At 28.3% G+C, this 26342-nt stretch overlaps 1 protein-coding gene across 1 annotated transcript in view; it reads left to right on the top strand.

Moving 5' to 3' along the window:
- The window catches only part of LOC107443142 (uncharacterized), a 222035-nt gene extending 202333 nt beyond the window's left edge, over positions 1 to 19702 (top strand). The window contains exons 5-14 of the mRNA XM_016056911.3: positions 1160 to 1330; positions 4980 to 5101; positions 5827 to 5938; positions 6904 to 7123; positions 8289 to 8353; positions 12018 to 12101; positions 12414 to 12605; positions 15045 to 15130; positions 15578 to 15689; positions 16623 to 19702. Coding sequence (XP_015912397.2) covers positions 1160 to 1330; positions 4980 to 5101; positions 5827 to 5938; positions 6904 to 7123; positions 8289 to 8353; positions 12018 to 12101; positions 12414 to 12605; positions 15045 to 15130; positions 15578 to 15689; positions 16623 to 16735 — 1277 coding nt within the window. The 3' untranslated portion in view covers positions 16736 to 19702. The remainder of the gene's footprint in view (positions 1 to 1159; positions 1331 to 4979; positions 5102 to 5826; positions 5939 to 6903; positions 7124 to 8288; positions 8354 to 12017; positions 12102 to 12413; positions 12606 to 15044; positions 15131 to 15577; positions 15690 to 16622) is intronic.
- Positions 19703 to 26342: the final 6640 nt, after the last annotated feature.

Here is a 26342-nt window from a genome sequence, read left to right as displayed (position 1 = left end):
AATCAAATTAAAAATTTGAGGGATGACATGAAAAGAGTCATCAGGCATCCATATCCGTGCCAAGAAAAGTATTACAATACAATGAACAACCTATCAACATTTTGTAAAGTCTACTGAGAGAATAAGCAAGCCTGTATTAACTGGAACTGTTGACAAATGAGATATTTAAGGGTGGTTAAAATTAAGTGTACGCATTCATACGTAGTTCTTCTACATTAAACAAGCTTACTTATTTACCTATCACCCAAACGTTACTATCTTCTTTGTTCAGATTTATTTATCGCCTTTTTCCTAATAAGAAATTTAAGCTCAACTTATCTATATTCTCAGGGCATTTATTTTCAACCAGAATTCATCTAAATTTAAAACTTGGTGTATTGAATATTTCAAATATAGTGTACTAAAAAATAATAATAGCAAACGGACCACCTTAAATAACTTTTGATCTAATTATCGGATCTAAAAGGGCCCAATCCTACTGGTTTGAGGGAATGATCTCAAATATTCTAAATGATAAGTGTAGACGACATTTCAAGTTACGAAATAAGTTGAAAATCGTACTCTCTCTGAATAAACATATCTTTTTTTTCGTCGCATTCAGATTTCTGACTCTCAAAATGTTGACCTGTAGCCTCAGTCTGGGAAATATGGTCCGAATAGTTTGGTCAGGAGAATGGTCTGAAGTTTGAACCCCTTACTGTTAATTTTACTTTTTGCGCTTTTCAACACTTCTAGAAAACATTTTAATTGAATTTATAAATTTTTGCATATAATTATAAAAGTCATTTATCCAAAGATAATTCCACGAAATACATGAACTTTCGTATATATTTACTATTTTTTATGATAGTCGAAAAACGTTTAAATTGGCCAGAGCTGTCCGTTTATTTTCTTGCTCTCTGTACATGCCTGTATAAATCCATGCTTCAATTCTTTTGATCTATAGCTTTATCCTAGTTAAAAAAATTAAATATTATTTTGTATTTATCTTAATACACATATTTTAATTACATTTTAAAAGATTGTAAATTTTAAATTACTGAAAAGCAAAAGTATACTCCAATAAATGTTCCCAGAAATTAATAAACTTAATATACAAACTTAATATACAAACTTAATTATATAAATAAAGTTACTAACATTAATTTGTTTCTAATAGTGGATGCCAAACCTGTATCTTGCCAACTAAAGGGTCCTTATACATTTACCTACAGTAGAGGCCATGGTGAATGTCTTTATCCTATGTCAACAATTGACTCTTGTACAGACGATTCTCGTCTACTTTTCCGATTCCAAGCCTGCGCTGACGTCCTGGGAACAGAAAGTTCTGGTAAATTGATTCATTTTCTTAGTTTCGAGCAAATAAAAAGAAAAGCATTTACTTTCAGGATAATTAGTAGATATTAATTTTTTTTTCACAAAAAGAAATCTATGTCCGAAGAGCAATTTTGCGTGAATTAGATTTTTCGTTAACTAGGAAATATCTGCACAATAAATGATATTTGTCATTGTAACCAAGTTCTACTAATCAAGTAGTACTTGGTTAATAGAACTTGCTGCTTGTACAAGTAGTACTTTGTTAATAGTAGGTCAGAGGTAGCCCAGTGGTTGGAGGATTGGATTTTGGTCCGGAGGAGCCAGAGTTCAATCTTCGACTCCGAGGCCCACCGAGTACATGCAATATACGTGTTTGTAAAATCTGCATAAAATTTAACATCCTATGGTCAGTCGTTAAGCAGAACCGTGGGTACAAATTTCCTTCCCTTTTTTCTATGCCTAAACTGAAGAAGTGACCTCACAAAATTGTGATGGCTTGTTTTAGCTTATCTTATCTTAACTGAAAATCACCGTCGGGTTACCAAAGAGGGGTTACCACCCCCTCAGCAGAGGATCAAAATTGTGTGGACATGTTATCGGATCATCCTCAGGAATGTTTCCTATACCGTTGCGAATAGCCCAATGTGCAGCACTAGTGCAACGTAAGTAAAGTACCAGCCAAGTACTGTTATCTAATATTAATATTAAATTTGAACCAACAGTAGTGAACATCTTAATGGAATAAGAATAATATATGAGAAAATAATAGTAATATAGGGCATACTAAATATTTATTACGATATTTATATTGCAATTAAGATTTGGCATGCCCTTTGATTAAGGAAGCAGTTTTACTCGCTTTTGCATAAATGCTAAGAGACTTTTACACCTTGTGGCAAATTCTTTTGTTCCTATACCATGTACTTAAATCAATGATTTATAGAGGTTATTTTTTTATTGTAATCGATTTTGTCAGTTTTTGCTTGCAGACCCATAAATCTATTATAGAAATATGGCAGTCACTTTTTTGATAAAGAATTCCAATATTTTATTAGAATTATACGAAGGAGCAAAATACTTATTGAGAAATTCCATTTTTGGAAGAAAAGCTTAACTTTGGCCTCATTTTTTGTCAATTTCTCGTACTTAGCACTGTTTACCATTACCTTAATCTAAATGAAAGGTACATCTTCCTGGTATGAGAAACTCTCGCAAAATATTTTATTTTAATGCAGATTGAAATTTAAAAAAACAAATTTTTGGTTAAAAAAATGCGCTTGCTTCTATACTATACTGTATTCTTTATTACTGTATTATACCTTATTCACTATATAATTATTATAATTCTATTTTTTTGTTGTTCATCCACGGTTTTAAAATTTTAAGCTAAAGCGAGTGAAGTTCTTTTATACTTAATGCATTTATATATTTTTTTTACCTTACCTTACTTTATTACTTTTACTTAATATACTTTAACTATAGTTTAATTCATTCATGTTCTTAAATATCTTTCCAGAACTTAAATGAGGATGGTGATATAATAGTGATTAATAGTAAATATGCATGCATTTTTGTAAAAAAATACATGCTTATCGAAATGATTTTTATACGTTTAATGAAACTCGTAAATTTTAATGCTTTTTTAAAGAAATACTTAAAGTATAACATAACTCATCTTTATCTAGCTAAAAGTAAGTAAACTTCCACGCGAAAGCTGACTGTTTAATAAATCAAAGCTGCTTTTTTCCATGAGGGTTTTTAAATTCTCTCTTCTTTTGATTTTTAATTAACATATAGTATACTAATTAGCTGTCTACCACATATGTTTTAGTTAGTTAATTATATTAATTTATAACATTTCATTAATTACATTATTTACACAGTTATCTACATTTATTGTAATTTAATCTATATTAGTATAAATGTTATAAACATTAATATGTCTAGACAAGACATCAAACTGAAAAAAATTTAAAAAAGAAACGTATTGCGCTCCATTGTACTGTTCTATAAAATTCGAAAGAAGTACTCATTTGGCTCTATAAACTGATTTAAAAATAAATGTTAAGTAAAATATGTGCAAATATTATTAAAATTTCAAGTAGGCAAATAACTTAATCGTCTTTATGCATATTTTTTAAAAAAAAATTCAAGCAGAAATACTTTTTTAATTTATTCAAATTATGCATTTCCCTCTTGAAATACAGTGAAAAAATTTTATGAAATTAATTTACTTCTTAAATATTTTGACGTGTTTAAAGAAAATGCGGTTGAGCAGTATTTGATTGCATAAGAAATTTTTTCAATGCGCATATAATTTCCTCAAAAACTTCATCGCATTTAAATATATTTACAGTGAAAAACTGTTTTTTACCATATTAGCTTTTCAAATTCTAAAACCTATACATTTAAAAATATAAGAGGAATTAATTTACTGTTCAAGAGTTTTTTTTTTATTCTTGCAATTTTAACTAGATGTTTTTTTGTTCACTTCTGTTTCTTTATCAAGAACATACTTTTTGTTTTAATTAAACCTTGTGTAAATTTCAAATAATATTTTATATTAAAATAAATGAAAGGAAAGCGCGGAAGAAATAATACGTTTCATTAATTTTTGAACTTTCTGGGGAGAAACATGAACAGTTCTAATAAAATTAATCAGCAGGAGCTTTGAATAAAAGGTGATTGCAAAATTTTAGACGGATCAGTCTAATTATTTTTACAGAATTTAATTTTGAAAAAATATTTTTTAATCTCATTTTAACTTCACGAGCTATAAAAAAATTTACTCATTGAATTTTTTTTTGAATTAAGCAGGTTACTTTTATAACTGCTGAATTTTCGTCAATTTATAACATGTTTAAAATCATATGCTGAAAAAAATCGAAATGAAATGTAAAATTTAATTCTGTTGAAGTATCTAACAAATTTGTTTGTGCATTTTATACACAATTTCCCTTGCTTATATTTCTCTGTTTTCAACATAATTTATTTTCATACATTTAAGAAGAAAAAAAATGCTCCTAAATTACTAAAATAAATAATTTATTAAGGATAATATTATTGATATATGTTATTCTATTACATTATTTCTATTAGGGCCAATTTTCTTTTTAAATGCCAGTTCATTCATTTGTGAGTAGTTTTCGCAAGGTTTTTTTTCGTGTATTATTCGAACCTCTATTCGACAAAACATTCATGAAACTAAATTAATTCATCTGTAAACAAGTAACTGCTATTATTGAAAAAAAAAACATTTACAATACTTAGTAATAAATGAAAAAAGTTTTATATTATTTGCCAATAAAATGTAATGCTTTTTATTGAATCCTTTATCACGGCTTACAACACATTCCTGCGTAAGTGATTTTTTATAAAATCAGTAACTCTACAATTCTCCATAAGAAAGCGAGAAAATTTTTTTACGGATTTTTGAACTGGTTAAGTATTGCTGATTTACTGATGAATATATTAATATTTATTTATTAGCTGTTAACCCTAATAAAACATTGTACACATTTTTAAAACCACCAAAATTGACTTTCTGGATATTGTTCATTTCATATTCACTACATTAGAATTAGCACAAAATTGTAGAAATGTTTAATTATTTGTTAGCTTGTCTGTTTAGTATATATAGTAATGATTGATTTTCATTTTAGTTGAAGAACTTAGCTGCCTTGCTGTATGGAAAGAAGGCTCTGCGCATTATTTAGTGGGGAAAATGTCAAATGAAAAACATTTAAATCTACCTTTCACTGATGATAATACATACAGATGTTTTGTAAGTTTTTTATTTTTTATTTTTTTGACATTTATACATTTTTCTTACTGATATTATTCATATTTAATCAAGTGCTAAAAAAATATTTATTTTTTATGCATTAAGTCAAATTATTTAAGCATAAAGCTATTTTATTACGTTCGAATTATGTATGTACATATTATGAAAAATAACATCAAACAACTTTCTAGGCTTTGATTGATACATGCATAGTCAAAAATTTCAATAATATAATTTCATTATTAAGTTACGATTTTTTAAACTTAACCAAAGTTTTGAATAATGAATTTCTATTATTATGCTTCTATTGTTTTTTACTCATTAAAATTTCTAATAATTATAATTAAATTATTAAGAGTAATATTTATAGTATTATATATAGTTTAGGTGAATGCTACTGATGACTGTATTGATGGTTTATTGTTGTGATACAACAATAAACAACNATTATATTATATTATATTATATTATATTATATTATATTATATTATATTATATTATATTATATTATATTATATTATATTATATTATATTATATTATATTATATTATATTATATTATATTATATTATATTATATTATATTATATTATATTATATTATATTATATTATATTATATTATATTATATTATATTATATTATATTATATTATATTATATTATATTATATTATATTATATTATATTATATTATATTATATTATATTATATTATATTGTTTTATTTAGGTTTTTGATTATTTGCCAGAGAAAGGAATTCAAATGTCTCAATCTGCAGACGCTACCTGTGATGGTTTAGTTTCGCCATGGGAAGGATCTCGTACACTTAGATTACTCAGAAGTAATAAATACATATTTGTTTGAATTTCATCATTCATAAAACTGCACTTAAGGAGATAAAAAAATATTTCAAGTTAAATTTAAGAAAAATGTAACTTAAATTATAAAATTATATTTCCCGTTATTTATATTTTGAGATTAGCAAAAACAAATATTACATTAGTTTAAAATAGTTCAAAATTTCTGATAGAATATTCATTGTAGCAATTTCAAAATATTTACATAAGAAATCGATCTTATTATCTACATCGTTCATTTAAAAAAAAATATTTTAAATTATACGTTTGCTAGCTGAATGCGTATTCTTCGAAGGGATTGAAAAAAGAAGTAAGTAATAAATAAATTAGAACTGAACTACACTACAAAATCATGAATACAACTGAAAAATCTGCACCAATACAGTTATTAAAGCGAAAATAATTAAAATTTCATTTTTATTATCTCTTTCCTCTTGGTTTCTTTTATCCGAATCGGAAAAAAGCGTGTTTAGTTGGTCATTTTATCCAGACCAGCGGGTGACCGAGCTCCGNTTTATCCGAATCGGAAAAAAGCGTGTTTAGTTGGTCATTTTATCCAGATAAAGAGTAGTTGTTTTCAGTATCATTTGACCTGACACTTTTGCTCGTGTCTAATTCATGAGAGTAAAATTTACCACAATCAAACAATGTTCTTCATTTAATTGGTACTTTCTTTCTAAGAATAAAATACTTTCTTTTGAAGAGTCCAGTAAATTTTGTATAATTTGATAATAAAATAGAACGGAACTCATATGCAGTTGCGAATGGTTACTTAAATCCTACAACGGAATGATCTTTTCTTAACTACGAAGTATAATTTACATACTTCGATTATTTCTATCATTTATGATATACTTATTTTGATTGCTCTAAAGTTTATTTTTTCTAATTTTTGATATTCTGCCCATAATATTAAATTAATTTTTAATATTGTTTGAAAACATTTCAGGCAAACATCCAACAGCCAGTTGTCAATTTCCATCATGGGTTGCTTCCTCTCATAAATGGCACACATTAGACGGGAAGAAAATCTATACATTCAGCCATAAAAATACATCATTCAAGCTATCACGACTGCACGATCATACAGATACAAAATTTTTATGTATTGATGAAGTTTCTTCAACGCCAAATACTAGCACATTCATCACGTACAGCATGTCTGGATGGTGAGTATGCCAATTATCTTTCTATAGAATTTGTTTCTCCACTAGTAATCTTTCTTGAAGCACTTGGGGTAATATACTGAATGATAAGAGCCATGCTGGCTTAGGGGACAGAGCAGATGCCTCTGAGGTGACCGGGATCAATTCCCAGTGATGGCTTGTCGAAGGGAATTCCGCACCCGACTCGCATCGACCATACTGCTGACGTAAAATATCCTCAGTGGTAGACGGATCAGGGGTTAGAGTCCTCTAGGTGTCAGGCTAACCGTGGGAGGTTCTGTGATATTTCTATTTATGTAATGCAAATGCGGGTTCGTTCCATCAAGAAGTCTTCCACCAAGGCGAATTTCACCAAAGATTTGACCCAGGAGCTCCCTCGTCTTCCGGGTTGGATTCAAAATTACAATGCTGCAGAGTTGAACATTGGTAGTCGTAAACTTAGAATCAAATTGGTTGATTAACGACGGTTATAAAATAATATGAAATATAATCATAAACCACATTTCTCAAAAATTCACACGGAGAAAAGAAGATTCTGATAAAATCGCCGTTCTGTATGTTAATGACAGTTTTGGTTCAAAGAAACTATGATTCTGGTCAATAAAACCTAATTATACAGAATTTAAACCGTTCATTTTATAATTTTTAATTTGCCAGTAAATCAGGTTTGCAAATTATAGTTCTTATTACCACACAGAAAGTCAAAAAAATACAAAAAGGAATTTAACCGAATAAATGGTTTTTATGCCATTCTCTAAAGTACAAGATAACATTTCTAAATTTTTACCACATTTACCAAATATTATCACATATTATAAAACCTTATATTATTGCTAATTTTACCACAATCATTACTATAGCTCCTTAATAAAAATTACCGATCCCTTTGGTGTTCGCATAGAGCCAGAAACACTGTAAATTTTACATTTTTCGGGCAGTACCGACTACTGTTTTATTCTCAGTGCAGGAAACTGTTAAAAAAGAAAATAAAACGCGTAAATTCTACGAATTCCAGGTGGGTGATGAGATGTTTCTATCTATTGAGCTTCCATTTAGTGGAAATTTTAGAAACGTACTGATTTCACCTTTGGAAAAAGTGTGGTTTTTCAGTATATTGCCCCAAACCCATTATTTCTATAAATTAAATTTGTTTTTCCTTCTTTTCCAGTAAAAATGGTTATGTTTGCATGAAGTTTTATCACAGGCATAGACATATAATAGAAATTCAATTTGGTAAGTCACAATTTCTTTCTCTAATTTGAAATTAATTTTATTTATAAATTGGTGACAGTTAAAACATTACTTAAATTTAATCTATCATATTTTTTTGCATGAAGTTGAATTAAAAAATCCTGATTTTACTCCGTAATTGAAGGGGATTTAAAAGTACAGTTCACACACAAAAAGGAACTGATTACCTTTCCTGAATAACGTTTCCTCTGTTGTCATCGGATCTAATTAATTAACTGATGCTAATTAATTAACTGTTCTAATTAATTAACTGATGCTTTAAGTTATGAAATCAGATACAAAAACGTACCTTCTCTTAATAAACATACTTTTTTTTTAACAGATTTGATTTTCTCTACCCAAAATAGGGGAGATAGACGCAATCTGAGAAATATGGTCCTAATAGTTTAGTAAGGAAAACTTTGAACCCCTTGATGTTAATTTAACTTTTTGCACAGTTAACCATGTCTCGAGAACTTTTTAAACAAATTTACAAATGTTTGCACAGAATTGGAGAATTTGTTTATACCAAAAACATCCACAGACAAAAAATAACTTACACATCCACAGACAAATAATAAAAATGATAAATAGTAAATATTTATTATTTTTATTATTTTATTTAATAATAACTAAAAAAATTTGAATTCTAAGGAATACAATTTCTTACACCATTTTAAAGAAAGAAATTTTGCATGACAAAAGATCAGATTTGAGCGAAATTGATCGAATAGTTCCAAAATAATAGAGCGGTAATTTTAAAATTCAGTATATTAATTGAGAGAAATTACGTTTTGTGTCAGATTTCGTAACGTAAAAATATCGCTTGAGCTAACTAGCTAGCATATCTGATGTCATCCCCTCGAACTATTAAGATTGAGTCCCAGAAAGCCAAGATCCGATCATTAAATCAAAAGTTATTCAGGGTGTTCCGTTTCTTTCCTTTATTTTTTTACTTATTTTAATTCTTTACTTATTTTAATTCTTTACTTATTTATTTATTTTGTTTTCGCACACTTTAGTTTTTTATCCTATATTAAATGGACCAACTTTGATGCTACCGAACTTAGGAAAGTGTCTACAAAATAGCAAACTGCTTTCTTGTCAAAAAGCTGATAAACAACAACTAACAACAAATTTGTAAAAAAAACATCAGAATTACAAAAATAGTAGGAACTATTTTTTTGAAAGCAGATTCAATGCTTATGAATACATTAAAACTAATTATTGCAACTTAAGCTTAGGTAGAAGATTTAACTCATTCAAATATCTTCTATTTTGCTTTTCTTCGACAAAAAATTTATAAAATTTCCACTTTCTTCTTAGGAACTTTTTGATAATTTCTGACTACATCATTTTAATTTTTAAACATATTTCCTCAACTTTAAACATTAACATAACTACTTTACCTTGTTTCTTATTCAAGTCATTAAAGCCATATCTCCTCCTTAATGCTAATCCATAAAAGGAACTGTTTATCATTACCAAAGTATAAAAAAAAAATTTAATGGAAACATGCTGCAAAATCTAATACCTCTTAACCGAAACCCAATATTTACATAAAGACACAAAAAGCAAATAGTGTCGATTTACATAATTAATGCAAAAAGGGTTAATGAATAAAGTTCTATTTACCAAAAATATTATCTACAGCTGTCCTAAATGTTTAACGTATTGATTTCCTTTATTTTTAAGAACACAAGCTTAAAAAAAAAAACCTTCTCCTTTTCAGAAGGGCAATATGCTTTATGTGTTTTAATTTCGTAACACTTCATGATTCGAGTTTGTCAATATATCTCCTTGAATGCGTCAATTGTTCCTAAGCCTTTTTATAACAGTTCATCTTACAAAGCTTAATAGATCATTATAACATCTCATGCGCTTCACTCAGTTAATGAAGCTTTGACGTGCATACAGTCAACGAGTAAGGTGTCTGACCTTGTCTCATCTCAACCATTATTCACCCTCCCTGTTGTCAACATGGTTGAGTTTAACAGCTATCATTGGGCGTCCTAAGCTCGCGAGTTAATTGACTGCCAGAAATATAATCGTACCTTAGCACGACTCTGTATTTTTGGAGACCGAATATCAGGTCTCTCCATAAATAATGCCTGTTATTATGTTATGATATACTGTCCTCAATGAAAATGTGATAAATATACCATTCAGTTGACATAATTTTATAAAGAAATTTATTATTAAAATGTTCACGTGTTCATGTTTCAAAATGACTGATTATTTTCTAGCACGTATTTGTTGTAATTAATTTCAAAAAATAAAATTTGCATATATTGTTTGAGGAATGTCTTCCCAAAGTCACGTGTATGATAGCTTTTAACGTCTTATTTGATAGGAAAAAATATAAGTAATTTCTTATTTAAGAATCTTAATCTTGCGACGATTAACACATACGACACTTTTTGCATGGCACTCTTTTGATCTCAAACTATTCTTTATATTACAAAATTAGTAATAAAAAAGATTATTTCCTCGATATGATGTATTAGTAATAATAAAGATTTCATTTCTTCTTATTCGTATACTTGAGTAAAAGTGTTAACTTTATATTGGGTTGAATGATTTTTCAAAAATAAATTTTATCTGTGAACGAAATTTGGCTAAAAGTTCAACTGTTTTTATAAAAATTCTTGTTTTCTATTCCTATATTTTAGAAAGTATGTGGGTGATTTCTTCAAAAAATTCTCATTCATATTTTCGATAACTCAAGCCGAGTAATGTCATAAAAGTAATACTATGTCATATAAGCAATCACTTTAAATGTGCTTTGCTTGTAAAACAGAAATATATTGGATGAGAAAGAATGCAAATCAAAAACATGTTCATGTTCAAACCATGAAACCTACTTCTAAGAATAAGTAGTTCATCCAATTCATCAATTGGATTTTCTCAAGTCGATGATCATTTTTTATCCTCGCAGTAAACATGTTCGTGATAAGCGTGGTGTACTCGTCCCCTTATAGGTAAAATAAGCAGCAAAAGTTTCAATCATTTTTAAGTTACCGTCACCAACTATCTTTAATCTGAACACCACAAGCTGCTTAACATTTTAAGAATCATTAGCAAGGAAGCTACGCACTTGCTATCAATCGGTGATTGAAATAATGCCTCTAATTTAAACAAATTATTTGATTTTGACAACACGTGTAGCTTTCGACACGATTTTCAACTATAACAATATAAATAACAAATAATAACAAATTAAGCATGTCACAATGAGATATATAACGAATAACAACTGAGATATGTCACAAAATGCTAGAGAATGCTTGAAATGTTTCCAAGGTTTCAAAAAATTATCCAATATGAACACCACAAGCAGCTTCCTAGACATTCCACGATTAATTAAAAAGTGCACTAAATGCCAAGCCGTTATTGAAGGATTGAAGTGTTGCTACAAAGTTTCAATAATATATATATATTTTGTTTTTACCATACCTTAATATGAAGGAAGATAACTTGGTTTTTGACTGATTCTCGGACATTTGGTTTAACATCACGCCCTATCTCGTCTTGAATTATGTCTCTTACCAAAAGCGTCGAAATAATTGTATCCATCTGATTATTCTGTACGTCGCTTTATGTATTTAATATTTAGGCTTAGTGTGTCAGTTTTCAACTTTTACTTAAAATCGACTTCCTTTTTCAGGTGACCTAGCAAGAAGTTCCCAAGAAGCTTGTCATTCAGCATTTACTGATACTTACAGTAATCAAGAATTCGTTACATTAGTTGGTAAGCGGTAAAACATTAGTTTGCTTTATATTTGTTTTCAACGGAAATATTGTTATATTTTCGCATTATATATATATATATATATATATATATATATATACATNTATATATAATAGGCACACTGTAAAGAGTAATTTTTATCTTAGGATAATTAATCTTTATTCAGAAATATCGTATTTATCGTAAAGGATGTGTCCTGATGATAAACTTTACATTTTCCCATTAAAAGTTTTTCGATTTTATTATTATTGTTTGTGCTTTTATATATAAATGTTTTAGTTCAAAAATTAACATTCGTAAATTATCTCACAGCCCCTTCAGCCACGTCTTCTGGGTGCCCACAGTTAGTTGAAACTAATGGCCTCCGAATACAGGTTGGAAAAGTAGTTACATCGTCTTTTCGACCAGAACTATGTCGAGATTCTGCTGCAAAAGTAGTTGGCTGCCGCTCTAGTGATTCTATAGAATTTCTAACTAGTTGCGCATCATTTTCAGATGTTCAAAGTAAGGAACATACTTTTTATCTTACTGTTTGCGCTTAACATTGTAGTAAAAAATTATATGATTTTTTACAATATTTATGATGCAGTGAATAAACCATAAAGTTTAATTTTCAAGCATAAGTTCAAGGGCAGGCATATGAGTACTTAAATCTAGAAGAAGAATTATAGCATATTATGTGTAATTTGAACATATTCAATTGTTAATCAAATAATTTTAATTTTATCATATAAATAAGATTACAGCACTGAAGAAGATTTTCTCAGTGGCTCTCTTTTGTTTTGCTTGTATGCCGTTTAATATTGTTATAGTTGATTAAATTTTCACAAAAAATAATATACGTATGATTGGTATAATCTAACCAAAGTATTATCTTTATACATCTAAAAAAAGTTACTGCACGATTCTTCGTTATCATTACGCTGTAAAAAATTCCGAATTGGAAAAATTCCGAACTCCCAACTTGACGGTACTTTATACCGTAATGTGATTTTGCTACCATAATTTTTAAAAAAAAAAACTTTCAGCTAAATATGAATATTTGAAATCTTGCAGAACTTCTATATGAAATCTTGCAAAAATGCTATATGAAATCTACAAAAATGCCACATGAAATCTTGCAAAAATGCTATATGAAATCTTGCAAACTCATTGGGAAGTATTTGAAAAAACATTTTAATGCGCTAATTAGTTTTAGAGTAAACTTATGTCAAAGTTAATTTTTTTCCACTTGCGTAACTCATTTAACTATTATTAGGGAAATTGCAGTTTTTAAGAGCTTCGTATTTTGTCTTAAAATGAGTAAAACGCGTTTTTTCTAAGTTATTAAATAGTTCACATTGATTACTTTTTAATTTATAGACGGCTGCTAGAAAAAAAAACTATTCACTGTAAAATTATAACATTTTATCCTCACTTACTCTGATGACTGAACACTTTTAAAAAATTTCAAATCAGTTTACTATTTGTTGAGACTGTGGTCGTGCTTCATATTAACTGTTATAATTTAAATGTATTGTTGCTCGAAATAACATGTTAGATAAAGAAATATTTTCGAACTTATTATTAAAATTTAGATGAGATTGTAATAAAGATGTCCCATAGCCCATCTTTTCCCAATGCCTACCCGATTGACACTCGTCACGCAAGTATTAGTAGAGAAGATTTGTGGGTCACTCTTTCAGGGGCACGATATTTGGTGGGACAACGTTGCTCCCACAGTAAGGACAGATAGTACTGAGAAAGAAAGAACATCCATGTCTTGTCCGAGATTCGAACTCAGGACCTTTCAGGAGTAATTTCAGCTCCCTGATTTCAATACAGTTCGATTGGCTGTTTCAACAATGTTTGAATTGTTGAATTTTTTACTTGTTGAGATTTGAAAGTAGTATTTTTTCTCAAAGATTTATACCCATTATAGTATCTTGATTTTTTGCCGCGCAATCGGTAATTCGTCGTAAAGCGCGTTGAACAGATGAAAAGAGCTGCCCAAACATTCTGCATACCAATTTCACAGATTATCACACTATAGTCACTAATATAATTAAAATAAACTATGAAAGACGTTAAAGTATAAAAGATAGAGTCTTAAAAACAAGACTAAGGACAAAAATGCAACCAAGACGAACATGCATCGCAAAATGATGCTTTTGTAGTTTTGGAGGTTAGTCAGAAAAAGCAGAAGTGATCTTATCTGATATTATGAAAGGCGGAGGACACCAGATCTTGCCAATCATAACTTTAACTGAGATTTTTTTTAACAATAGAAGTGTTTAGCTGTGGTTGCTCAGGTGATACAAAGTTCACCTCCCAATGAGGTTTCCGAAGTTCGAATCTAAACTTTGACTGGATGATACGAATTCTGCTCTCGGCTCTCATTGATCACTGTGCTGATGTAAAATATCCTCACTGGTAGATGAATCATGGGTTTAGAATCCTTTTGCAGTTTCCAGTGAATCATAGGAGGTTTTCGTGGTTCTCTTTTAAATGCAACGCAAAAGCGGGTTAGTTCCATCAAAAAGTTTCCCAATGTTTGATCCAGGAGTTTCCTTACCTTCTGGGTTGGGTTCAAAATTACAAAGCTAAGGAATTAAACACTGATAGTTTTAAGCTCAGAATTGGATCAGCTGTTCTACTTCTGTTATAAAATAAAATAAGAATATATATGTATCATACGAGATTTTTTTAAAAGTAATTTTAACTGCGAGTATTTCAGATACAACACTTTTAAATGAGAGTTTTTTAATCGCAACAATTTTAAATTAAAGTTAAGTTAAAAATTCCCATTTTCCCTCTGCTAAAATGTTACCAAATATTTGTTAGGAAAATGTGTTTAAAAATACTTCTTTTTAATTGAGCATTTTTAATTATTTTATTTCAGTTTCATTCTGTAAATCATTTATGCTTTCAACGTCACATTGTCTAAGATGTTTTCTATTACAGGCTTCCATTGCCATGGAGACTGGGAAGAAAATGGTCGAAGTTATTTAGTTACAGGTCTAAGAAACTCTAAAAACAAATACTGTTTTGTAAGTTCATTTAATTTACAAACTTATATGTTCTAAAAGTGTTATAGCCATTTAAAAAATGGTTCACCGAAGCTTTTAATTAGGAATTGATTTTCACATAAGAAATCTAACATTACATGCTTAAAAATAACACATATAGTTTATTGATAAAATAACATCAAATGAGTAAATAATAATTTTTGCCTATCTCTTTGAAAATAATTGATTGTAGATAAGGCAATTTATATCTTAATTTGTAGGAAAAATAAAAACTTTGTTGCATTGGCTAATATATTTTTAAAACTTATGAAAAATATCCTTAAAACACTTTTGTGATGTTTTAAAATTTCGTTTTAATTTCTTTGCAGTTTCATACAACAAATTATCTTTTTATACCTTATTCTTGCCATTAGTTACCTCCTTCACACTTTCATTAATATTTGGTACTAATTATCGTATTGTTTTTAGGTGTATTGGAGCAATGATAAGACTACACATTTGACAGGAATACATGACACATGCAGACGAACGATTGAGCCAGGAATTACTGGAAATTTTACCTTTAACATTTCATCTGCAGGTGAATTGCATTATCTTTAGTTTCAAGCGTTCAATTTTATTAAATATAACTTAATTTCTATTCTAAATTCTAAAAAGAATTTTACTTTTAGGTTGCTTTTAACTTATAGCAATTAGCATAATATTAGTAAAATAAAAATGATAGCTTTAAAATCTCTAACAGTAAAACTAAACGAAACAAATTTTCTTAAGTTGTTCAATTGATATATTATAAAAAAATAACTTAAATAGTTAACAAAAATAAATCAATAAAATACAATAAATATCAGAACTGCTTTTATGTAGTACTAATGAAAAAACCCATATGCTGTCATATTGGCTAGTGTGCCTTGATCTTAGGAAATTTTATGGTAATAGAAAAATTGTTATTTCCTTTAAAAAAATCTGCGGCTGTTTTAAGGTTTCATAGTAAAATGTTGAAGTCTAAAACATTGCCAAAAAGAATAGATTAAGGAATAGATGAAAATCTGCAGCTATCATAGTGATTTAGCTTCATAATGATGAAATATCTGACTCGAAACTACGTCGTCGCTATAATGTTGAAATATTTCATTTTCAAGGACATCTTGGATGCTCACTAACGGACATGAGGAATCAGGTTCACTACCACAGAACTATAGAAATTTTAAAAGAAGTAGTGCGTTGGTATTGCTTTCTAAATCTTTATGATTCCAAAAAATTATGATCTTCAATCAGTACAAACAACCATAGTTTGATATGATTTCTGTCCCAAATTTTATGCTCGAAAAATAAGAGGAAGTTTTCTTGGCTTGAAATTTATTTAAATATCCTTAGAGCTACAATTAAACACGCTTTAGCAAGTTTTTTGAAAAATAACTTTGACAATATTTCTTTATTATATTGCATATCTTTACATATCAATTAGAATAAAATAATTCTTAATTATATTACTAATTGTATTTGTTTATTCCAGGTTTATGTGACAGTTTGCTTCATAATAGTTCTACGATAAGATCGTGTCGTTTGTTATCTTTGATAGAGAATTTGGTGTTTCTTTGTTTGCTTTACAAATTATTTTTACGGTGACAATGTCAAATGAAATTCTGAAAAGAGTATTCTAGAAGAAAGAGTGGGAAGTTCCGAGCAAGTCATTTCAGTGCCTAGTCAAATGTTTAAGATAAAGGAACTTATTCACACATTGGAGACCAATGCTAGATTCAATCTTATGCTGCCAGCAAACACGAAGCATAAATTATTTCTAAGACTTTGAAGCATTGTTTTCATACTTTACGTGTTTATTTCTCCTGTCTATAGTACACTGTACGAAATTTTGATCCACGTTGAACCATAACATTGCGTAAATTAGTTAATGCCCTATCAAGGTGCCCTTTTGAACCATTTTATCATCGTGCAAATTAACTGTTTTGAATTTAAATGTTCAAAATGGTTAAAATTAGTATTATGGTATGAGTTATCCCAGAAAAATGAATCGAAAAATATACTTGATGAAAGAAAAACTTCATTAGCTTCGAAATTTCATTCCAATTCCTAAACTTTTGGATGCTGAAAAGTTCGTCTTTTATCAAGTTATGCACTGTTAGAATTTCCTTTCTAATGTCCATCCGATAAACTATGAAGTTTACGGTAAACAATATATTTTTCCTTTGCGGTTTTATAACCATTTACAACTGGCATGGTTTGAAACCCGTAAAAAAATTGAACTGTACCTAGTTTTTTTTCATTAGATAGGTTTAGTTGGTGCGATAAAATTCTGCTCGCTTTACCAAATTAGGTGAAAGCAGTTCATAAGCGGTTTTTCTCACAGTTAACAGTTTGATTGCCATCTTATTTATGCTTATTTGACTGTTTAGTATGGATATGGCAAAACAACAATTAAATAAAGTTTTACTTAACAATTTTTCCGAGAAAATTCTAACAGTGTAGTATGGCACAAACAGAACAAGAACATGGTTTAATTTTACTCCATTTAAAGGTTGTAGAAAAATTGCACGATAAAAAGGGTTCAAAGTAATGATATTATGATTCAACGTCCAAGCGTTGCAATGAAAGTATACACTAACCTGTATTATTTTCCAATACGTTTGTATGATTGAAATCTTTTTCTAGTCATAGTGCTGTTTAATTGCCAGTGCCCTATACTAGGCGCACAAGAAACAGACCTAGTCCAAACAAATTAAGGGCCCAAAATACATTTTTATATTATAGCATATAATTTTAAAAAAAATGAAATTTTAAGAAAGGTACTTAAGTACATTTTAATTGTTTAATTGCTCATTTGAAGCCTGCGCAACTCGTTGTAGCTTGTATTTACATATTTTCCTTATTCCCCTAAATATTTTTTTCAGTAAAAACTTTAAAAGAACATAATATGAACAATGAGAAGCATTGCTGTTTTTAATTTTCTTTCCTTATTATGAATATAAGCTGCGTTGAGTGATTATGTTGACAAATATTATATAGGAGGATTAAGCGAAATTTACAACAAAAAAAATTTCATTTTTTTAATACTTTTGTGATTTAACTATTTTTAAATTAAAAAAAAATCATTTAATTAGAAATATTTTTTTTAGATTTGGAAATAGATTTGACTTTAAGAGAAATTGTACTTAATACTTTCTATTCAAATTTAAACAAAAAAGCATGTTTAAGACAATATTCGGTTGTCAAACCGTGATTTTCTTTCGCAAGTTAACACGTTTCCCATCATTTTTATTGACTGAGATCGTTTAATTTTGCTAAGGGATGCGTTTTTTTCCATCAAATACTGATAAACTAAATCATAATCGTTTAATATAGCTTGTAAATTTTTATAAAATTTACAAATTTAAACAAAAAAGCACTTAAGGAAACATATTGTTTTAGTATAATAAAAACGTTTATATATTTACAATCTTAATTAAAATTTCTTTCTTATGAAACTCAATAATGAAGAATAAAAACAAAAATATCATAAGTCAAACATGATAAATATATACCTTTAGAGATTTTATTAAGAAATACGAGTACTTGTTCGGTTTATAAAACGAAGAAAAAAGCATTTTTCTCCTATAATAACTTAAAACATCACTTAAATTTAATGAAAATATCATAGTTTTAATAGAAACATGTCAGACAAGATTGCTTTCAATCAAATGTCAAGTTCTATATTCACAATTCCTATTAGGTTTGATACATCATACAACTACCTGCAACAAATATTTTTGAGGGCATGTTGAAACCAAAACAAAAACTTTCACATTTACAATTATTTTTTATGAAGCATAAAAATATCACACAAATTAGGCATGGTATTTTCATCAATTAAGTAAAAAGACTTTTTAAGACATTGTAAATTAGATAGTGATTCGAAAGTTAAAGATACTTAATTTTTAACAGTTAACATAATTTTGTTTTATTTAGAGTTATAGAATACATTACTTTCAATTTCTTTTAATAAAATGATAATCAAGTAAAGAAAGAAACTTTCTAAACATGTTTTGTGGTTGTTGATGCTGAAGTTATTTTTCTAAATCTGATAAAATCAGAATCGTTCTTATGATGAGCCCTTTAGTTACTCGTTTTAGCGAATAATTTCATTAAACAAGAAAACTTTTAAAAAATTATAATGATTAAATAAATAGAATTTTTTTGTGAAAGCGTAGTCATTTAACATTCCGTTTACAAAATACATTTGCATATTTACTATTATTAATTTATGTCATATCGAGGCAGCCGTGTAAATATAAATATATATGGAACTAACACCAACAAATAACACTGTGATGATGTCCAAAATGTGTCAAAAATGATAATTTTGGATTACAGATTATTGTGTCATCAAATTTGATAGAATTCCATGTTTTATCACCAGATTTGTACATTATCTGTTGTAAAATAAGAGTTAACTGTCTATTAGATTATGAAAACAAAAATATCTTCCGTATATTACGGAGGTTGAAAGATTTATATGTATAATATTATACTTAAAATACATCTGTATATATTGATAATGCTATAAATATATTTTGTGGGAAATAATCCCATACCACTGAAGTAGTTTGTTTTATTTCTTTCATATATTACCCATAGACTCAGTCATTACTCCTATACTATGCATTTCCCATATTTCATTCATAATTTAATTTTGTCCCCCAAGATAACACGTGAAAATTGAGTTTATACCACTGTTAAAATTTTCATTCTAAAACTATGATAAAATAAATGGCTGAAACCTGTCCATTTAACTAACCGTAAAGTTTACGGTAAAGAACAATTTTTTCCTTTACGGTTTTGTAACCATATACACTAGTATTACACAAACCGTATATAACTATTATACAAACCTCAAGTATGGTTAAGAATCCTTAAATATATTTTTCTAATGGCAGGGGCTGAACTTTTACTTTCCTTGCGTAGGAAGATGCCAGTAGTATTACTCATTTTACGTTACCCAGTGGACACCTGTGAACCTAAGTCACGGAGGCGAGCAACATTACCCACGTCGCAATGACACAGAAACCAGTTTATGTCAGGGGGGCACATTCACACAGCACACTATAGAGAACAACACACAGAGAAACATCCATGCACTTAGCGGGATTCAAACCTGCAGCCATTGCTTTCACAGTCAGGCACGCTAACCGCTCGACCGTCTGTCCGGCATATAAAATATAATCATGAGAAACATTTCTCAAAAATTCACACAGAGAGAAAAAGATTTTGATTGCCACAGATACCCGTTTATAGAGTGGGCCACATTCACTCATCGCACAATAGAGAACAACACACGGAGAGAAACTTCCATATGCCCTGAGCGAGATTCGAAACCGCAGCCATAGGTTTCGCAGTCAGGCACGCTAACAGCTCGACAATCTGGCCGGCAAATCCTTAAATACAAAACTATACGGTTTTTTAACCATTTACAACAAGCGTAGTTTTAAAACTCTAAAAAAGATATTTAATAGCACATTAGAGATAGTTTAGAAGCATTATGGTGGTGAGAGTATCGTACCGTGAATGAGAGTATCGTACTCTCACAGCCCACGGTAACAAAATAGAGAGTGCAGGAGGAAACTCTTCTTGTGTTGATGAAAATATTGACGCGTCAACGCTGGGACTCTATCACATTGTTGACAGATTAACCCTTTCGGCTATAATATTTAGAGAGCTGTAGGAATTAAGTGGCTTCATTATGTGGATCTAATTGGTGAGATAAGACTTTGGTTGTTTATCAGTATTAGATAAAAGCAGTTAAAATACGATTTTTTCAAAGTTCGGTTTGAGTACCATCGTATTTATGGTGACTTGACTGCTTTCTTTCACTATGGCAGAATAAAAATTAAATAAATAGTTATTTAACCATTTTTTCAGCGAAATTTTTAACAGTGAAAAAGCTTGTTTAGCATTAGGTAAGCATATTTAACAATATTTTATTGCTAAGTATAGTTCAGTAACAATCAAAATAAAGAGGGTTTACTAGAAAAACTTGCATTTTTCATGTACAAAAAATATTTTGAAACTATTTAGTTTATTAAATTTTACACGCGTTATGGTGGAGTTATTAAATTTTTAGAACATTCATATTAAAAATATTAGTTTGTATTATAGATTAGAAATTTTTATTATCATTTAAACAAATTGAAATTCATTAGATTTGCTTTGTACAAAAGAGACACTTAAAATAAAATTGCATTTAATTCAATAAAATATAAAACACTAATATTTTACCATCTTCAAAAAAATTTTAATAAATTAATTTATTTAAAATAAATAATGCTTATATCATTAAAAAATTTAATATATTTGTCAATAAAAGGGCAAAAGGGGTAAAATTTTAAAAGAAATTCAGACACTTTTAGAATCATTACTTTTAAGTTTAAAACATAAGCTATTCCATTGTTTAATATTGAATTAAACTCAAAATACAAATTAAATACACAAGCTGCAAATTAATAATTAAATACATTTAATTAAGAAAATATAATCTTACTATTCAAACTAATAATTGATTTTAATATATTGCCGTACTTTTTATTCTTAGTTTTTTAAAAGTATTCATTTATTAATATTATTAAATACCTATTACCAGTATCCCATTTAAAAGAAAGCAGAAATACCAATTAAGCTATTTACACATACCTACTTCATAACGTTGAAAAAAATATATAAAAGAAAAACGATATTATCACTTGGAAAAGCCGCATTCACGGTTGGAAAAAAAATCGATCTCGAATAAAAGAAATTTAATTAAACTTTAAAAGCCGCTTATTATTAACGAAAGTTTGAACAATTATCGAATAGCTTATAAAAGAATTCGTTCTGATATGAAGAAAAAAAAACATTTTTACTTACAAAAATAAAATAACTGGTATTAATAAGTTCAAATTGCTTTGGCGGAAGAAATGTAATTAAAAGAGAAACTAATTATCCTTCGCCAAAAGAGAAAGATATCCATAATTATCGAAAGATTTAGTTTTCATGTATTATTTTACAACAATTGATATCGCGTGTTAGCAAATGAAATGCAATTTGCGTAAAATTATTCTGCCAAGATATTGTACTAATAAACTGCATAAATGTTCGGATGAGCCTTAGTTATTCAAACAAAGCACAAAATTATCGTTTTTTAAAAGAAGATTTTTTTTAAGCATTTGTGATACTTCTTTAGTATGATTAATTTCCGAAGCGATTTTGAAATATATTTTCAATATTCATTTAAGGATGTATTTAAAATTAAATATGCATTATTTCGTAATAACCAAATACCTTCGGAGACCAAGTTTTAAATTCTTGAGTCTAGATATTTTTTTTTTAGTTTATTTGTACTAAATCTAGATATTAATGAATTGAAACTTAAAAATTAAATCAAGTTGTAGAGAAATGGAAAAGGTTTAAAAGCGGTCAAAAATTGGCTTTATATTAAAAAAGCATAACTTTGTTTCAATAATTATTTATTTATTTTGCTTTACTGCTGTTGTAAATACTGAACTTAGGGCTGCAGCAACACATTACACATAATACTAATGTTTTAATAATATGTAGACGTTTGGCCAAGGCGATCAATACATTTGGCAAAAACGATGAAACATACAGCTATTTTTTACCAAAATAAAAAAATAATAATACCATAAATTAGTGAGTTGTATTATATCTCGAGTTTAGACTGTTCAGAATATTTAAACAAAACTTCACGTAAATCAACCAGGCAGATTTTAAAAGATCACATTTAGAAAAAAAAGGGACAAAACAATTTTGAGATACTAGGCTGAACGGACAAGCCGTAGTATGCTTTCCTATAGGTAAATAGATATTTAAATTATCATAACTTCCTCTTTAATTTAAATCGGGAAAAAATCAAACATTTCTGAAAAGAATAAAATCATTTTAAAAACTGTTACAATAAATTGAACAGTTTACTACACTCAGAAATTTGAAATTAAAATCCTCTCCATATTTCAACAAACTAGCATGAACTGACGAGTCGTATCATGCGTTCTTATAGGTAAATAGATATTTAAATTATCATAACTTCCTCTCTAATTTAGATCAGAAAAGAATCACACATTTCCGAAAGGAATAAAATCATTATAGAAAATGTTACAATAAATTGAAGAGTTTACTATACTCAGAATTTTGAAATTAAAATCCCCCCCCCCATATTTCGACAGACTAGCACGAACAGACGAGTCGTAGTATGCTAGTCGTACGAGTTGTAGCTTTCCTATAAGTATATAGTCCTTTAAATTATCATAACTTCTCCTCTAAATAATTCGGGAAAAAGTCAAACATTTCTGATTTATTCTTTTACTTTATGATTTTGGAGAAATTCACATGGAACACAGTCGGGAGCGTTAAGAAAAGTAGAGGGATTTTTCAGCTTTAGGAGACGGGAATGATCTAGAGGTAATTGTCATACCTGAACTGAAAACGATATAAAACGTTCATAATTTATAATTTTCGACTCTTTGTCAAAAATCAAATCAAAACTGTACTCTTCATTGATCTCAAATTTAGATTAAAGTTAAGAAAATCAAAGACCTTATCAAAATCTGACGAGTTTCTCTTGCAGAAGACATTTAATTGACTGTCTTAAAAACATCAAAATTCATTTTAACAGGGCAAGATGGCGACCGTAATAATTGCAATCAGATGAATCATTATAGAAAATGTATAATAAATTAAAGAGTTTTACTCACTCAAAAAACACTCAAGAAATTTACGATTGAAAACTCTATATTTCGACAAACTAGCATGAACAAACGAGCAGTAGTAGGCTTTTCTATAAGTAAATAGCCTTTTAAATTATCATAACTTCTGCTCTAATTTAAATCAAAGAAAAATCAAATATTTCTTATGAGAATAAAATCATTATAGGAAAATTTACAATAGATTGAAGAATTTAGTACACTTAGAAATTTAAAATCTAAATCTCCTCCATACAAACTGGTTTTGATTTTAATTTCATAGCAGGTTTTAAAAAAAAATCTGTTGTGAAAAATAAAGAAATAATAATAAAAGGAAAATAAAAGCAAAAATAGTAAAAAGAAGAAGAAAAAAAACGACATTCTGCATAGTAATTCAATTTTTTAAAGATTTTACTTAGCGCGCCTCTAAAATGAACCAGCACGTAAAATATTATGAGACTTTAAAATACTAAGAAAATAATTAAATTTTTAAAATTCAATGGAATTTTAAGGCTTTGAGAAGCTTTTATTCAACAAAAAACCAGCAAGAAAACTTATTCCCTTTAAATCTTATTTTAAAATAATGTGCTTAGCAAATATTTGCTCTTTATCCAAATTATTAAATATTTTTATGTAAATATGTAGAATTCTCTATTGTAATTTTGAATAATCCACATATTGTAAATTGTAATTATGGGCCGTCTAGAAAACCTCGAATCGCTTCGAAACAATTTCAGATTTTCTTAACTGATATGTAAAATTTATAAATTTGAAAAACAAATAGTTTTTCAATCCATTTTTTAAATTATTCATGTCTGCCTTTCTTTTCAAATGCATTTACGCTCTCTACATATTTGCAATAATTTAAATCTTATTTTAGAAATATATAAATATTTGTTTTAAATTTCGAGGAAATACTAGAGCAAATAAAAGACATAGACATTTGGTCTGGGAGCTAAAATATAATAAAAACAAGAGAAATTTAATTATAAAATATAGTTTTTAATGAAGATTTTGCTTTGTGTCAATAGATTTTATCTAAGGTTTAAGCCGTGGTATACATTTACTAAAGAATTAGTTGTACAAAAAATCTAAATTAAAAAAAAAAAAATAACGAAAGAGAAAATTTAAGCTTTTTGTTTGAATTTCTGTCTATGGTCTTACAGTCTTCATAAAGTATCATTTACAATAGTTTAAAATGTGTTCTGCCAAAACCACCTTTAATCTATATTGTTTTTAGAATACTTATGAAAAATTAAAACACGAGGTACACACAATGCATAATGAATCAATATTTTAGAAAGAGAAAGAGAAAAATACTACCGACATTTGTCAAATAATAAATAAGGCTAGCAGGTGTACAGAAAATTAAGCCCTTTGTGAATGTAGATAGATTTTTAGAAGTTTTTCCGACAATCATATTTTAACTCCTGATTATATTCCTCCGCTATCAAACCTATTTTAAATTCTTCATGCACCCGCATTCCTCAGCAATCACTCGTCAGATTTTGATAACGTTTTTTTCGCGTATTAATATTAATTTACGAACCCTACATATATACTTTTTAGCACCAATTTTTTAAGAGTCTTAAATCTGTATTGAGACCTTTCATTGCAAAATATCTTGCATATTTTTGTTGCAGTCTAATTCAAATCTATTATTAAACTGATTATTCACAGAGAAAAGGTAAGTTTCATGGTTGTTATGCATAAAAAAAACAATGAGTTATTCAACAATGTCAATCAATAAAAAAGAACAGTGAGTTATTAAAATATTTATGAAATATATTCATATTAAAAAACAAGCCATATTCTATAAAGTATCACGTGGTATACATCTAGCATAGGGAATGCACTTCTCTGTTAAAGTAGGAGAATTTGTTTATAGTAATGTTGAAGTTTAAAACCCTTTAGCACTATACTAAATCGTATCAAAGTCATTTTTCTCACAGAAACTTTTAAAGAATATGAGCATTTTTCATATTGGATGGGCAACTCTTAAACCCTTATTATACAAAATTAATCGTATCCTTGATATTTGCTAAGCCTTGCCTTAATCTGGTGCACTAAACACAAAAGATGAAAATCTTTTTTGCTGTACACTGTTCTTTTGGAGATAATTTAGAGCCCTTTGTTTTTGGCTGCCTTAAAAAGGCACGAAAATTCACAATTTCTTCTTCTAACTAGGTACTAAGTTATGGAACTATTAAAAGTAGCAATGATTTACAGCCAAGGAAGTAAACATAAGTCATTTGACAGAGTGATTAAAATATTCTAATATTAATTCATAAGCTTAACAAGAAATTTGGATCTTTTAAAGTATATAACCCTCTTATAAATTTTTATCATCACTGTATTCCGAAATACTAATGTGTTAAATGAAAGTAAGAAATTCAAAAGTATTAATTGTAGCTGATTTAAAACCAGTTAGCGTAGTGTTTAATAAAGAAATTTAGCAAAAAATATTTCCATAGAATGTGCTAATTCAAGTTATAAATAATATTTTTTTA

Source organism: Parasteatoda tepidariorum, chromosome 5 (assembly GCF_043381705.1).
Source record: "Parasteatoda tepidariorum isolate YZ-2023 chromosome 5, CAS_Ptep_4.0, whole genome shotgun sequence".
In the NCBI taxonomy this organism is placed as follows: Eukaryota; Metazoa; Arthropoda; class Arachnida; order Araneae; family Theridiidae; genus Parasteatoda; species Parasteatoda tepidariorum.
This window is presented reverse-complemented; position numbering and strand designations above follow the sequence as displayed.